Raw genomic sequence first — 16,631 nt, 5'->3', positions numbered from 1 at the left:
TAGTGTTGCGTGCATCTGCTTGACGACAAACGCCTCGTCCACGCCTTCGCTTCGGATGGGGTGGCCGGCGGAACGAATGGCGTTCCGCTCGGTCCGGGCAATGTCGCTGAGACGATTCGAGTCTCAGTCGATCGTTGCCATGCCGCCAATCCGAAAGGAAGTTACCAGCACGCCGAAGTCGGCGGGACGACTCGAGTCTGGCTCGATCTTGGACGTGTGGTATGCGGGAGAGGCTTCGATGGTCAGAGCTTTGCGTGACTGATGGCGTCGATTGACACGGTTGAGAAAGGTCCGAATTTGTCGTGCCGATTGTCAATGATTTCTCTTCCATTTCTATTGTTGTGCGTGTAGCGCTACGACTGAAGTCGACACGCGTTCGACTTTGGGTGTGGCGATAGATTCCTTTTCATCTTCTCGTATTTCTTTGCAGCTGATACATGCTGTGCGTTATTTGTGCATGCTGTGACAATTGTATCTTGACATTTGTGGTGGTCGTACTTTGTTTGCTCGTTGACGACGCTGAGGATTATGCATGTGTTATTGATTGGGATTCCTCTTGTTTCACCGGTGGTTTTTTCTGGTGTTTTTGAGCACCTGTATGAGTTCGCCCTTGACATTGAGTCGAATCTCTTCGGATACACGTTTGATCTCCTCGTAGAGTGAGAGCAAGAAGAGCTGTCGGGATCACGATTCTTCCGTCTTTTTGCTTTTGCGGATTCTCGTTTCGTTGCGGCTGCAGCATGTTGCTGGTTGCGCAACAAATGCGAGTGCAGGCCGCCGTGGAATGCCTGCAGGTGTGGCATCGAATTGTGTTGTTGCGACGGACTACTGCAAGATACCTGGTCACTGTTGTGCGAATGCATCCCAACGCCGGGTGCTCGAAATGCGCCACCATGTGTATCGCTGTGATTCGATGAGCCGGGCACATCATTTGTTTTGCCAACATTGCTGGCATGATCCTGTTGTTGCTGTGTTTGCTGTTGATGCTGCTGATGTTGATGTTGCTGTATAGATATAAAATTGGTATTATTTTTACTACAAATATGGTTTTGTGATTGTTGTTTAGTTATTGCTGAATTTTGTCTGTCGCCTTTACCATTTATGTTTGTTTCTTCGGAAGGAACAGAACCTGTTAAAATCCATCCGAATACCGTGCGTTGTGCAGCGATGGATCCGAAAATTTTCGATTTTACCCCATTTAGTATAATTTTCGTGTAAATATCTGCTCCTATCAACAAGTCAACCTTTTGACTCGTATAAAAATTATTATCCGCTAAGGGGATATTGGGTAATCTTTTGACAATTGAAGGGTTTATTGATCCGGATGGAAGCAGTCCAGTCAATTTTGGCAGTACCAATGCCTCCGCTTCTAGTCTTAAGCTTTTGTTACGGGGCGAGCCAATTGTGATCGAGCATACCGATTGAACTCGTCCTGACATGGTATTATTCAGTCCTGAAACTCGGGTGCTGACCCTTTTTCTTGCCAGATGTAAGCGTTTTTGTAAACTATTGCTTACGAAGGTGGCTTCAGATCCCGAATCAATCAGGGCTCTGACAGTGAAGATGCTCTCGTTGTGACATATGGTCACCATGGCTGTACCTAAGAGCATGCTTCGACTGTTAGGCACATTTGAAACATTGGCCTTAATAGAGGCCACATGAGATTTAGTAGAAATCTCAGTAGTGTCTGTGCTGTCCGATATCTGAGCTATATCCCCACTCTGATCCCGGTGATTCATAGAGTGATGTCTCTGTTTACATCTATTACAATTAAACAGACTTTTATAATGTTTGACTTCATGTGAGTCCGATAAACAATCTAAGCAGACATGGAGCTTTCTGACAGCATTTAACCGTGCGTTAGGCTGCATCTCAATGAATCTTTGACAAGTTTTCAAAATGTGCGATTGAGATGAGCACAGTTTACATTTGATATTATTTGTCTTGGCGTGATGGGAATTGATGGGTTTGGATCCAATCCTTGACTGCAAGGTTGCTATCCGACCTTCATCATCAGCCGATTTAATCTTGGGTTGAGTACCCAAATCGCCTTTGAGGTTTGACACTCTCTCAAGCGTTTTAACTCGTTTGGTTAGAAATTTGTCTAAGTCAACCCATTTTGGGATCTCTGAATCCGAATCCAGAGATTGTTCCCAAAGCGACAGTGTATAGTCCGGCATTCGGATAGAACACAAGCACGTAAATATGGCATCCCAGCTATCTACATTGATGCTATGTATTTGTAAAGCTGAAATTCAGCTATTTATCTCCCGCTGTAAATTTCTGAGTTCGGTCTCAGATTCTGTTGAAATGTGCGGGTGCTTGAATAATAAATTTAATTGTGTGTTGACAAGCATTTGCTTGTTTTCATATCTACACAACAAATTATTCCAAGCCAATGCGAATCCGTCATTCGTCAGTGGCGCTTTGGAAACGATAGCTTTTACCTCACCTCGCGTTTTTTGATTCAAATGGAATAATTTTTCTACCGGAGATGGCCTTGGGTTATTCCCATAAATGGCGGCAAATAAATCCCTGAATGAGGGCCATTGTAAAACATCGCCATGAAATATTTCGGTATCACATGGCGGTAAGTTGATGGTATACCTCACGGGTTCTACCGTTTGTTGTAACCGTTCAGGTTGAATCACCGTTGAATTTGAAGTTGAGCTTTGGTTGAACGCCGTGAGGTTGTGCATGTGTTCGCCCATCAAGGCCGCGCAACGCACATACGCGTGGTAACAGCTTGAATGTTTAAGCTTGATGTCATCAATTGAGCTTGTGTCAGAAGGATCCACCTTTGGCAAACACAACTTGTATTTTGACTTTACCTCTGCACCACAGAGATTTCAGTTCAGTTTGTTGTACTTCCAGAGAGTAGGCACTTTGGTTGTTTGCTGTTGGAGTAAAAGACTCCTCAAACTCCAGTAGAGCGTCTGCAGCTGTGGTAAAGGCTCTGATGGATTCCATTGTTTTCGAAAATTGAACCGGAACTGCAAAAATGTTGCACAAAATCGGATCTAAAACTTGAAATTAAAATTTAAAAAATATTTGCAAATATGTTATTGGTTATAGTTATAGAACCAATCACGGGCAAACTACAAATTAGTAGTGCGTTGTTTCTTAGTGAAGCGTGAATATTCGAAGGCACAAAAAAAATTAATAAATTTAAAACTATTTTCGCAAAGTATTTTTTCGAATTTAATTAGAATGTGCTTGCTGGGTAATCGGCCCAATGTCTTCGAATATGTACACAAACAAAATTACTTTGTGCTTAATTGCTTTATTAAAATCCAAATACAAATACAGATAAAAATTCACAACCACTTCACTTTCATTTTTGTTCACGGGGTTATTTTCGAATTCCCCACTACACTATTCTGTGTTGCTGTCCTTCTGGGATGGCTGCTGCGCTGCTTTGCCTTTGCTGCTCTATGCTGCTTTGCCGGTGCTGCTTTGCCTTTGCTGCTTGGCTTTCTCGCTCACTTCACTTGCTCCAATTTTGATGTCGCTCACTTCACTTGTTTTAATTTTTGTTTTTTTTTTGTTCACTCGCGAAACTGCGGCTGCGTTATTGCTGCTTGCCTTTATTGCTATTCGAGCAATATATGGAAAGGCAGAGTTGAGCGACTAGACTCAAATTAACCACAAGGAAAAAAAAACAAAAACCCGAGACAGTTTGTTGACGCTCCAGACGGGGCGTGTGTGTCCATGAATTTTATAATTTTACTTGATTAACAGTGTGTGTTTTTTTTATATGTAAAGTGAAATAATCAGTGCATTTGCCAGGTGTATTTATTGTTGTACTTAAATGAAGTACAATACTACCTGCAATCTTGTGCGTTGATTTTGTGCGTAGAGTGCCAAAAATAAGTTTTGGTCTCCACTTCTCACAGCACAATGGGTTTTGTACATAAATGATGCACAAATTAACCAATCTATTGCCTTTTAGCTTGCCGAGCACAAATCCAAAATATATTTGGCTGTAACTTGCGTGTTGCTAAATTGGGCAAATTATGCACATTCACTTTAAATAAAAAATCAACTTGTTACATGTTATCCGGCTCGAAGGACCAATGATAATTCGGATGGTGGAGCACGGTGCTCGTTCGTTCCAAAGATGTGGTTGGCCGTGGGGAAACGTTCGGCGCAAATTTATTCTACAAAATGTAAAATAAAAACCAAAAAGTTCCTTTTATAATACATATAATTTTAATATAATAAATTGGAAACACACTTACCACGTCTGTATAGCTAGGTTGTCGCAAAAGGAGAGAGCGCGCGCAACTTTTTTGTTAGAGTTTAGTTGCGCGCGAATTAAACTCCGAAAAAACTTCGAAAAGGAGGAAAAGACAAGATTGCTATGTCGATACAGACGTGGCAAAGAAATTGAGCGGGGGCGGCGTCAACACTACCAAATACGTTTTATCTCTATATCAATTTCGTTGATAACTCTTATTTACTTAAAAGAGTTCTCGTCCAGTCATATACATACAAATGTATAAACGAAAATATTTTGAAATCTCGGTTTATTAAAAAGCCATTGGTTTTATTGATTTTTTTTTGAAACTCTTACATACAAAGAGTTTTCTATTCAAAATTTTATCTACAAGTCTAGTTTTCACTAAGACATTTTGATTTATTCTATACATATTATAAAGGAGCTATGTACACCGGCAGAAGCTACACGCTCAAAGCAAGGTGCTACGAAACTAAAGAGGGGTAAAGATATTTCTTATACAAAATTCATTGCCGAGAGTGACAGTTTGATACGATACTGCACTCGATTTTCATCTTCACCGATTCAAGACAATTCTGAATCGGTCTTAGAAATCAAAAAGGACAATTTAGACAATTTTTGGACACGTCTCCAAGCGGCATATGACACAATCGTAGAATCTGACGACTCAGATCTACCAGAAAATTTTAAATCCTCGGCTTACACCAAGTATGAACACTGCCTAGACCAGTTCGAAGACACGAAAGCAATGATTTCTGATCAACTAAAGCTATTAAGAGCAATTGCACCTACTCCACAACCGAGAGTAGAGCTGCCACTAAGACAAGCCCAAGAGGCAGGTTCAGGCATTCACCTTAAAGTGCCAGTATGCGACACAGATATATTTCATGGTGGTTATGAACACTGGCCGTCCTTCCGGGACATGTTTAGAGCTGTGTACATAAACCATCCTAAATTATCACAACCGCAGAAATTGTATCATCTCAGATACAAAACCAAAGGTCAGGCAGGCGTAATAGTCAAACAGTTCGCTCTCAATAACGAAAATTTCAATTTTGCTTGGGAAGCTCTTAAAGCACGTTACGAAAACGAGAGAATATTGGTCGACAAGCAAGTGACGATACTAATGAATTTACCAAAAATTCAAAAAGAAACCAGTGAAGAATTCATAAAGCTTCAATCCACTGTTTCGAATTGTTTGTCGATTTTATCGACACAGAATATTCACACAGATAATTGGGACCCCATTCTGGTAAATATATGCACAGCTGCATTACCAGAAAAGTCGTTACTTTTGTGGGAGCATTCGCTCTCATCGCGAAGAAAGTGCCCAACGTGGCAGCAAATGAAAAGAATTTCTTACTACCCAATATGAAATTGCAGGAAGGTAGATGAAAAACTACTCAGAACTAAAAACGTTCAAAATGACCTCAATAGAAGCTTCAATAAACCCCAAACAATAATTTAAATAGAAGCCTTTTTAAGAATCAATCGTTCACTTCCGAACAATGTAGAGGAGGTCACAAGCTAAAATCGTGCGAAAAATTCAAAAAAATGAATATTAACGATCAGAAACTATTTCGTAAGAACAAAAAATTATGTACCAACTGTCTGTTACATGCGCATACGCTTAAAGATTGCGAAAGCAAATTTAATTGCGTCTACTGCCATAAAAGACATCATTCCATGTTACATATAACCAATTTTCCAGCTCACCCCCAAACAGCGCAAACGTAAAAAGAGCAACAGGTTTAGTTGCAACAACAAATTCTGAAAACTGCCAAGAAGCACCATGCTGCTCAAAGGCATTGAAAATCCAAACGCTACATAGCGAAAATCACAGTAGGGTACTATTACCCACAGCAGTTGTCTCCATCGAACATCGAGGAGAACTGTTTGAACTCAGAGCCTTAATAGACCAAGGATCACAACGATCATTTATAGTGTCTAGGGCACAAAACAGGCTACAGTTGGCAACCAAACTGGCCAATTTTGAAATCACGGGAATGGGAGGAAGAGCTCTTAAAAACTCAAATAGAATCTGCCCCATTACCCTCCTTTCCCCCAACGCGGATAAGCGCATACAAGCAGAAGCTATTGTCTTACCGCAATTAACCAATACTCGTATGCTACCACGCTATCATATAAATAGCAGGCATTGGCAAAAGGTTTCACACCTAAAGCTAGCAGACCCAAACTGCAACACCACCGCTCAAATAGATCTTCTATTACTCAGCGATCTCATACCACAAATAATACTCGAAGGTATTGAGAAAATCACAAATACACTTCTGCGAAAAATACCATTTTCGAATGGGTCCTAAGTGGACTAGTTGCAGAACCAGTTACAACATTGACAACTCAAGTTGAGGAAGTCTCAAACGAGTACCTCAATTCACAATTGAAAAAATTTTGGGAATTAGAAGAAATGTATCGGCAAATAGTCGTACATAAAGACGACCAAGGTTTTCAACGGATTATGTTCCGAAGTTCTCCCACCAGTCCTTTACGCGACTTCAAATTAAAAACAGTTACATTTAGCGTTAACTGTGCACCATATTTAGCCATTCGAACTCTCTACGAATTTTCAGACAATACAAAGTCAGAACTTCCTCTGGCAACTGAAGTGTTGAAAACTCAAACGTATGTAGACGATATTTTGTCTGGAAGTCACACTCTTCCACAAGCATACGAGGCTTTATCACAGGTAATAAAAGCCCTCAAATCCGCAGGGTTTCCATTAAAAAAGATTACGGCAAATCACCCAAATATACTCAAAAATATGCCAAACGAAAATTTGTTGGACACTAATTTCCTTATATTCGAAAAGGAAAGTACAACAAACACTCTAGGCATCCAATGGATGGCGATATCAAACCAGTCCTCATACACGAAAGAGTCCATATCCGCATTATCAGCCTTCACAAAAAGACAGATTCTATCCTCGGTGGCGAAACTTTTCGACCCCGCAGGATGGCTTTCGCCAATTATGATCCAAGCGAAAATCTTACATGGCTTTTGTGACGCCTCAGAAAAGGCCTACTTCGCTACCATCTATGTGCGCACTTATTAGTCGCAAAAGCAAAGGTGGCACCTTTAAAAACAATAAGTCTCCTACGACTTGAGTTATGTGGCGCACTACTACTTCCCAAATTAGTAGCCATGGTGCAAATGCATTTAAACATGACAAAATGCAAACTATATATGTGGTCCGATTCCGAAATTGTACTAGCCTGGTTGGAAAAACCACCACATGCATGGGAGACGTATATTTCTAACCGAACGTCTCAAATACTTGAACTAGTGGGATCAGCCACTTGGCGTCACGTAGCCAGTGGTGACAATCCTGCCGATCTAGGTACAAGAGGGTGCAATGCACTGCACCCTGCCACCACCACCTTCTGATGCAATGGCCCCCGATGGTTGATAGAATCTCCTGATTCTTGGCCACAATCCCCCATGCGCAACATTATCGCACCAGAAGGTCGAAAAATCGCCACCTTTCACACATTGTTGGATGATACCGACATTCTTGAACGATTTTCATCGTTTCCAAGAGCTCTCAGAGTAGTTGCTTATATGTTCAAATTTATCGAGCAACTCAAAAGCAAAGTAAAAGGATCACATAATTTCCCATGCAACAAAGTGAAGCACTTAGAGTTACAAAAGGCAAAGGTCGCACTAATTGCATATACACAAGCGCGCTACTTCAGCCGCGATATATCACTACTAAGAGAATCGAAGCCGATTGATAAGAAGAGCTCACTCTTAGTTCTAAACCCATTTCTGGACACGAAAGGTCTGCTCCGTGACAATATTCGGCTCGCTAATTCGAGCCTAACATACAATGAACGCCACCCCATAATAATTGCAGAGAGGTCACCATTTGCCACATTATTCCTCCATTACATCCACATCTTAATGCTACACGCCGAACATCGCCTCATGCAACATATGGGACGTCAGGAGTATTATATCCCCCGTCTTAAGCCACAAACCAAGAAGTGCATCTTCACGTGCAAGACTTGCACAATGCACAAACAGAAGATGCGAACGCACATTATGGCAGCACTTCCACCAGAACGCTGTAATTTTGCTCTGCCTTTCACCACAACAGGTGTTGATTTTGCTGGGCCTTTCCAGGTAAAGGCGTCCATGTTAAGGTCTCCCACTCTCTTGAAAGGCTATTTGGCTGTCTTTGTATGTTACTCACGACAACGGCAGTACATCTTGAGCTATGTAGTAATCTGACGACGGAGGCTTTTTTCGCGGCATTTGCTCGCTTCGTCGCTCGACGTGGCTACCCTTCGAAAATCATTAGCGATAATGGCAAAACCTTTGTAATGGGGTTTCGTCCATAGCTGAGGTATGCTCAGCCGCTCCAGGGTCAGCCTTGGGACCCACGAACCCTTAGCAAAAGAAGTTTTTACTCTCGTAACGATGTATCCACACCCCCTTCTGTAGACAGCCAGACCAGCGTGATGCATACGGCGGTGATAAAAACGGGTGGAACTAACGTGCCAGGCGGTGATGAAAACGGGTGAAACTAGCGTGCCAGGCGTTGACGCTTGTTAAAGCAGGCACCGTGATGCATACGGCGGTGATGAAAACGGGTGAAACTAGGGTGCCAGGCGTTGACGCTTGTTAAAGCTGGCACGGTGATGTATACGGCGGTGATGAAAACGGGTGAAACTAGCGTGCCAGGCGTTGACGCACGGTGATGTATACGGCGGTGATGAAATCGGGTGAAACTAGCGTGCCAGGCGTTAACGCACGGTGATGTATACGGCGGTGATGGTCCTTCAGTTTCGCGCTGAAGGAGAAATATAATTAGAGCGTCTGTATACGATGAACTCCGGTTCGCAACTGTCTTCGTTGACCTCTGGCTAGCAACTCTCCCAGCACTGTACTTACATGCGAGTCGCCTGTTAGTCGCGTTATTTTCTGGTAACGGTGCACTACGGGGTGCAAGCAGCGGTACTGACGCTGTTCGAGGCAGCGCAACGGTGCACAAGCGTGCAGGCAGCGGTAGTGACGCTGTTCGAGGCAGCGCAGCTGTGCTGTCGAGGTAGCGCAACGGTGCACAAGCGTGCAGGCAGCGGTAGTGACGCTGCTCGAGGCAGCGAAGCTGTGCTGTCGAGGTAGCGCAACGATGCAAAAGCGTGCAGGCAGCGGTAGTGACGCTGTTCGAGGCAGCGCAGCTGTGCTGTCGCTGTATCACAACGCAACTACGGTCGATATCACACGAGAACTAACAAAACGGCAGAGTCATTGCGAGCACGGGTTTTACACCGATTTGGTGTAATACCTTTTCAACACAACGCCTGCGACAACTGCCTAATTCGATTGATTCGATTGTTAAAGTAAATTATTGTAAGGTGGTAAAAGCCACGTTACAGTTACCCCCTCACTTCGGACAACGATACTTCGCTGGCTCCAGATGGAAGGAGTGGTTTCGCTCTCACACGATGGTTTGGCTGGAGGCTGGCTGGCTGTCCTGGTTGGCATCCCAGCGGGATAATGGTTCACCGCTTACATTTTTCTTTGAAGAATGCTTCGAAGATAATTCGATGTAGAATTCTTCGATATCAGGTAATGCATAAAAGTAAGCTATGCGGAACCTCGCTTACATTTTTCTTGAAGAATACTTCGAAGAAAATTCTATGTAGAATTCTTCGATACCAGGTAATGCATAAAAGTAAGCTATACGGCTAGATTCTACTGTGTTCATATTTACAAGTCAAGTAAGTACATGAAAAACGACAAATACAAATTGATGGAATAAAATTTATAAGTAAATTTTTTTCATTATTTCGTCAAATCATCAAGCAAAAAGTTGGTCGTGTTTTTGTTTATTTTTTTGTGTTTAAACTTAGAATAAAAAATAAAAGAGTGTTCTTGAAAAGACAAAGGCCGTTTCTTCAAGTCTCGTTACTTGGATGAAAAACGAAAAGAGACTCAGCCACAAAATTAAAAGCAGCATACCAATTCGAACAAAAAGGAACGAGAAAGGAGTTCGCGCACCTTTCTGCGTTACGACGTCGTTCGACCAAAATCTCCGCTTTCGCAGCATCCCGGTTCTTTCCGCTAGTTACCCTCGTGTATATACATATATTCAAAGTTTTTTAAAACCTGCTGTTTTCAACCTTTGATCATTTTATATATACTATATATAATATGTATTTAACGTTTTTAAACTATTTTAATTTGTAATGTTCAGTTAAACACATTTTGTTATAAGAATTTTTAAGTGCATTTCGCAAGAAATAAAACATTTATAACGTTTGTATTGAATCGAGTGCGTTTTTCTTTTAAACAAAAGGTGTGAGTGGCCTATAAGGTGAGTTTTTGTACGTTAACTGTGGCATCAAAGAATTCTTCGTTAACTATGACATCAAAGAATTCTCCGTTACCTATGGCATCGAAGAATTCTCCGTTATCTTTGGCATCGAAGAATTCATCGTCCCTATGGTAAGCGAAAGAGGTGATCTGTTACTTTTCGTAGGACATCGCCGTGTTAATTTTCATCGGTCGGAGTAAGCGATACAATCATGCTGCATCGTTTACCTTGCTCGCTTACCATTGTCTACCATATCCCGCTGGGATGTGCCACGAACGGAGGCGGATGTGAAAATCTTTATTTAGCAGCAATTTCTTAACCTATGGTACAAGGTGTCTTATATCCTACGATTATGCGTACTTACAGCTAGTAACACCAATTTTTAATTTTAGTTGTACAAATGCGCAAATCAGTACTTAGTAAAATTAATTTTAATATATGGCCTTGTCGCACAAATTCATAATTTGACTTAAAACTAGTACAATGAAAGTTAATTAGGTTAATCGTACAGGTGCAGCACGCATCGTCCACTGCCGTAACGCACCAACACTCGGTCGCCTTCTTGCTTCTGTAGGGCCAGACGTCGGCCTCGGAAAAATAAGGTTCGCTTGGAGCGCTTAACGACATGCTGCCGTGTCATGGTCAGCCCTTCCAGGAACCCTGAAATTTCGTCCGCTGGAGTTATTTCCTCGTGCGACGTGCGGGGCTGGTGGTGCGCTCGTCTCGACCATGGGATTGTGTGTCGCCGTCGTGGTCGTCGGGGCCTCTGGGTGGATCGGTGTTGGTGTTTGGCCCTCGTCGGCCGTCGTTTGGGCAGGCGTCTCATCGCGGGCGGTTGGGCCTTTGGGCAAACCGGTGTCGTTTCGACGTGGGCCGTGGTGGTCGTTTGGGCAGCCGTCCCATCGTCGGTCGGTTGGGCCTTTGGGCGAACCGGTGTCGTCTCGACGTGGGTCGTGGTGGTCGTTTAGGCAGCGCACAGCCCTGTGATGGCACAGGCTTCGGGATTTAGTTCACCTGCCGCTGGGACTCGTCTGGTGGTCGGGAGTTTACGGGCGTTTGTGCTGAGCGGCGTCTGTCGCGGCAGTGCTTCTAATTCCGCGGGTTTTTTGCCCGGCCGCGTTTGCTGTTTGCGGACGCTGTGCTTCTGGGGCTGCTTGGGTACCCTCGGGCGAGTTCGGGCAGCTGACTCTGCGACATCCACGCTAATTGCGTGCAACTGGTGCACCTCGGTTGCGTTCGTGTGCACTCGAGGTCGTGCTTCCGGCCGAAATGGTTGTGGCTTTTGAGGCTCGTCTGTAGGGTGTGGTTGGCGCTTGGTATGGCGGCCCGATGCGTGTGGCCTTCCGCTGATCACGGGTTTCATTTTGATTATCTGGTGCGTTAGGATTCACGAGTTCGACTGTATTGGTCGACTTGAATTTTCTGACGATATACGGGCCAGAGTATTTCGGAGCAAGCTTCTGTGCAAAGCTGTTTACTGCGGAAGAGAGCGGATGATCTCTTTTGAGTACTTTCTCGCCGATAAGTGGCTTCCATGGGTGTAGTGCGCAAATCGTAGTATTTCTTCTGTCGTTTTGCTGCGGTAGACAAGTTGCGAGAAATTTCTTGCCAAAGCTCGGTGAGTGTCGGCGCGGTGGTGGCTTCTTCGTCAGGCACATTCCCTTCTTTACGGATTTGTTTCGGCGTAGCTGCTGATGTCTTTGGCGATGTATTTATTGCGAAAGCTATTTCGGCTAATTGGTGGTCCCAGGTCCGATGATCATCCTTTGCTCGTTGTGCGATCATAGTTTTCACGATTCTGTTTGTGCGCTCTGTTGGGTTCTCGTGTGGGGCGTAAATGGCGGTGAAACAATGTTTGATTCCGTGGCTCTCCAGGAAATGTGCAAGCGGCTTGCCGGTGAAATGCTTCCCGTTGTCGGTGAAGAATATGCCAGGGCAACCAAACCGGTATATCACGCGCTCTCGTAGCGCTTTTATAACACTGGCGGTGGTTGCATTCCGGACTGGCATGAGCTCCACCCACTTGGAGAACTTGGCCGTGAGCACTAGCAAGCATGTGTTGCCATTTGTTGAACGTGGTAGTGGACCTACAAAGTCCGCCGTTACAACTTCCCACGGTCGTGAGCATTGCATGGTACCCATCATCCTGGCAGGTCGGCGCTGGTCTACCTTATACTCGGCACATTGTTGGCATCGACGTACATATCTGAGTGCATCCCTATGCATTCCAGGCCAATAATACCCTTCTTTTGTGCGTTCGAGTGTTTTGTGTACACCCATGTGACCGCCGGTACTAGCGTCGTGATTTTCTCTTAGGACTTAAAGTCGACGGTGTTCTGGTATGCATAGTTCCCAGCATGGTGACCTGGATAGTTTATTGCGTGGGACGACGTGCCGAAAGAGCCGGCCATCGATAAGCTGGTAATCGGGATATTTCTTCGGTTGGTCGTGTACCTGGCGCGTACGTCTTTCATACCATCTATCCGGTTGATCATGGACGGCATGCAAACGTTCCGCATCGCCCTCTTGGTCTTCCTGTGGTCATCTGGACTGCACATCGGCGACTACGTTGAGTGTACCTTTGCGATACTTTATTTCGAAGTCAAACTGTTGTAGCTCTAATGCCCACCTTGCAAGTCTTCCGGATGGGTTCTGCAGGGTGTGAAGCCATTTAAGTGAATGATGGTCGGTGATTACGGTGAAATGATAGCCCTCCAGGTATGGTCGCATCTTTCTTATACCCCACAATACGGCTAGGCACTCCTGTTCGGTGGCAGAGTATCGCTTCTCCAACTATGTCAAGCTGCGACTGGTGTATGCTACGACCCGTTCGTGGTCAGAATGGCGCTGAAATACTACTACGCCTAGTCCTTCTCCGCTGGCGTCAGTCTGCAGACAGAAAGGCCTCTCGAAGTCAGGGCAACCAAGGATGGGTGCACTAGTTAGTCTTTCCTTTAATACCTGGAATGCTTCTTCTTGTTCGGAACCCCAGTAGCCGTTCTTCAGGTCGATGGTCGAAATGAACCGAGCTTCCCTGAGTTGGTCGAGGATTGCGTTTATTTGGGGAAGTGGGTATGCGTCTGGTATGCTTGCTGCGTTAAGTTGCCGGTAATCTATACACATTCGCCAACTTCCTTGTTTCTTTCGCACTAGGACAATGGGCGAGCTATAGGCGCTGTTAGAGGCTTCGATGCGGCCTGTTGTAATCAATTTGTTCACCTCTTGCCTCGCTGGGTTGCGTGGATAATATCTCTGCTTCAGTGGACGATGTTGTTTCAGGCGAATTCTATGTTCGGCGGCTGTGCTGGGGCCGGTGATCGTCGAGAATACTGCCGCGTTTTCAGTGAGGAGAGTATTAAATTGGTGATTCTCCTTTTCTGTAAGATGTTGTCTCTCGGTTAGCACAGCAAGATGATCGGTGGTAGGGGTTGACCATCGATAGTGATAGCCAAGTCTCGCTTCCTTAAGAAATCCATGCCTAAGATGACATGTTCCGAAAGCGTCGGTAGAGCTTATACAAGTAGTCGCGTAGATTTGTTACCCAGCTCTATTGTAACAGGATACATTTTCGTACTAGGCATATACGTCTGGTTAGCTAGCTGAATGCGACGGGTCTGGCGTCTGGCTTTGATTTTGTGGTTATCCAGATGGCGTTGAAGTTCTTTACCGATGTACGTGAGCGTGGCTCCGGTGTCCAGCAGAGCTTCTATCTGCATGCCTGCGACAGTAATGGGCAAATAATAACGGCCATCTTGTTTCCCTTCTGGGTACGGAATCGTTGCGTTGAGTGCTGTTGTACTGGATTTGGACGGAGTGGCTCGCACTGTCGCATGTGTGGGACAATTGCAGTCTCGCGACATGATTCCGTCGCGTCCACAGCGGGAGCAGAATATTCGCTGCTGGTTGCGGCATTGGCGCATTCGGTGTTCCGGCTACTTACATCGCCAACAAACTTCCTCGCTGCAATGTTAGTCCTTACCGCCGTCAAACAGTGATTGGTGTTTCTTGCTTGCCTGGTCTCCTCGCCTTTTAACAATTCGAATTATTCCGTTAATTCGAGTAGTTCGTCTACGCTGTTGAAATCGCTCCGACGGACATATAAGCGATATTCCACCCTCAGACCGTCAGATATACGCTCGGTGTGATCTTCATCGCGAAGTTTCGGGTGCTGGCGAATAAGCGTTTGGATAGCCAGCACATAGTCCTTTGCCTTCTCTCTGCGAAATTGCTTGCGCTGATGGATGGTTTCTTCCAGATGTGCAAGGTGTCGTTTCGGTAAAAAGAACCGTTCAGCCTCGTAACGAAAGTCGTCCCACGTGTTCATGACGTTACGTTTTACACGAAACCATTGCAGCGCTTTGTCTTGCAAAATTTCCGGCATCGTAGCAAGAAGCTGGTTATTTGCTATAGAGTAGCACTCGGCGAGTTCCTCGCATCGCTCTAAAAAGTCATGTAAATTTTCGCGACCGCTGTAGCGTATGTTCCATCGCCGCACGGAGTTCATAACCTCCAAATCTGGCAATCCTGCAGCCGATGTGATGTTGTCACGTGTTGCTATCGCTTTGCTGGGGATTCTTACTGTGGTGGTTGGAACAAGTATGGTGGCGTTACCTTCCTCCTTCATTTCCCTTTCCAAAGCTTTTACTAGGTCCTCCGTGGATTTATTGTGGCGCTTTCCACGGATGCAGGCGCTCAGCTCGCTACGGAGATCTGCTACAGTGCACCCTTCGACAGCGATGTGGTGTCGTCTGCACTTGGTGACTAATCGTTCCTTCTTTAGCCAATAAATCCAACTCGTCGTGTCTGTCTCAAGCGTGAGAGCCTTCTGCGCTGAAGTACTGCGATGCTTTTAATTGTGTAGGGGGTATGGCGAACCTGAGTCATGAGCGTTGGTGACCGTTTCATGTTTTTCACTGTCACTCACAAAATCAGGTCCCTGCTCGGGCGCCATTTGTAATGGGGTTTCGTCCATATCTGAGGTATGCTCAGCCGCTCCAGGGCCAGCCTTGGGACCCACGACCCCTTAGCAAAAAGAAGTGTTTACTCTCGTAACGATGTATTCACACCCCCTTCTGTAGACAGCCGGACCAGCGTGATGCATACGGCGGTGATAAAAACGGGTGGAACTAACGTGCCAGGCGGTGATGAAAACGGGTGAAACTAGCGTGCCAGGCGTTGACGCTTGTTAAAGCAGGCACCGTGATGCATACGGCGGTGATGAAAACGGGTGAAACTAGGGTGCCAGGCGTTGACGCTTGTTAAAGCTGGCACGGTGATGTATACGGCGGTGATGAAAACGGGTGAAACTAGCGTGCCAGGCGTTGACGCACGGTGATGTATACGGCGGTGATGAAATCGGGTGAAACTAGCGTGCCAGGCGTTAACGCACGGTGATGTATACGGCGGTGATGGTCCTTCAGTTTCGCGCTGAAGGAGAAATATAATTAGAGCGTCTGTATACGATGAACTCCGGTTCGCAACTGTCTTCGTTGACCTCTGGCTAGCAACTCTCCCAGCACTGTACTTACATGCGAGTCGCCTGTTAGTCGCGTTATTTTCTGGTAACGGTGCACTTCGGTGTGCAAGCAGCGGTACTGACGCTGTTCGAGGCAGCGCAACGGTGCACAAGCGTGCAGGCAGCGGTAGTGACGCTGTTCGAGGCAGCGCAGCTGTGCTGTCGAGGTAGCGCAACGGTGCACAAGCGTGCAGGCAGCGGTAGTGACGCTGTTCAAGGCAGCGCAGCTGTGCTGTCGAGGTAGCGCAACGTTGCACAAGCGTGCAGGCAGCGGTAGTGACGCTGTTCGAGGCAGCGCAGCTGTGCTGTCGCTGTATCACAACGCAACTACGGTCCATATCACACGAGAACTAACAAAACGGCAGAGTCCTTGCGAGCACTGCACAACGCCTGCGAAAACTGCCTAATTCGATTTTTTTAAGACCGCCCCCCGATCACACCGAAGCGTGATGCCTTTTCAACGCAATGCCTGCGAAGTATCAAATTCTACGGTATACTAGCCAACCTGCTACTGCACTTACCCCTGCCTATTGCTG

General features: G+C 45.4%; 1 protein-coding gene across 1 annotated transcript; it reads right to left on the bottom strand.

The window, feature by feature from the left end:
* Positions 1-353: 353 nt before the first annotated feature.
* On the bottom strand, positions 354-10,833 carry LOC120781851. Its single transcript, XM_040114069.1, has 3 exons — positions 10,808-10,833; positions 10,595-10,706; positions 354-1,004 (listed from the first exon to the last, which is right to left on the bottom strand). Exons 1-3 carry the CDS (start codon positions 10,831-10,833, stop codon positions 354-356), a joined length of 789 nt encoding a protein of 262 aa, XP_039970003.1.
* Positions 10,834-16,631: the final 5,798 nt, after the last annotated feature.

The sequence above is a fragment of the Bactrocera tryoni genome, unplaced genomic scaffold (assembly GCF_016617805.1).
Source record: "Bactrocera tryoni isolate S06 unplaced genomic scaffold, CSIRO_BtryS06_freeze2 scaffold_7, whole genome shotgun sequence".
In the NCBI taxonomy this organism is placed as follows: Eukaryota; Metazoa; Arthropoda; class Insecta; order Diptera; family Tephritidae; genus Bactrocera; species Bactrocera tryoni.
This window is presented reverse-complemented; position numbering and strand designations above follow the sequence as displayed.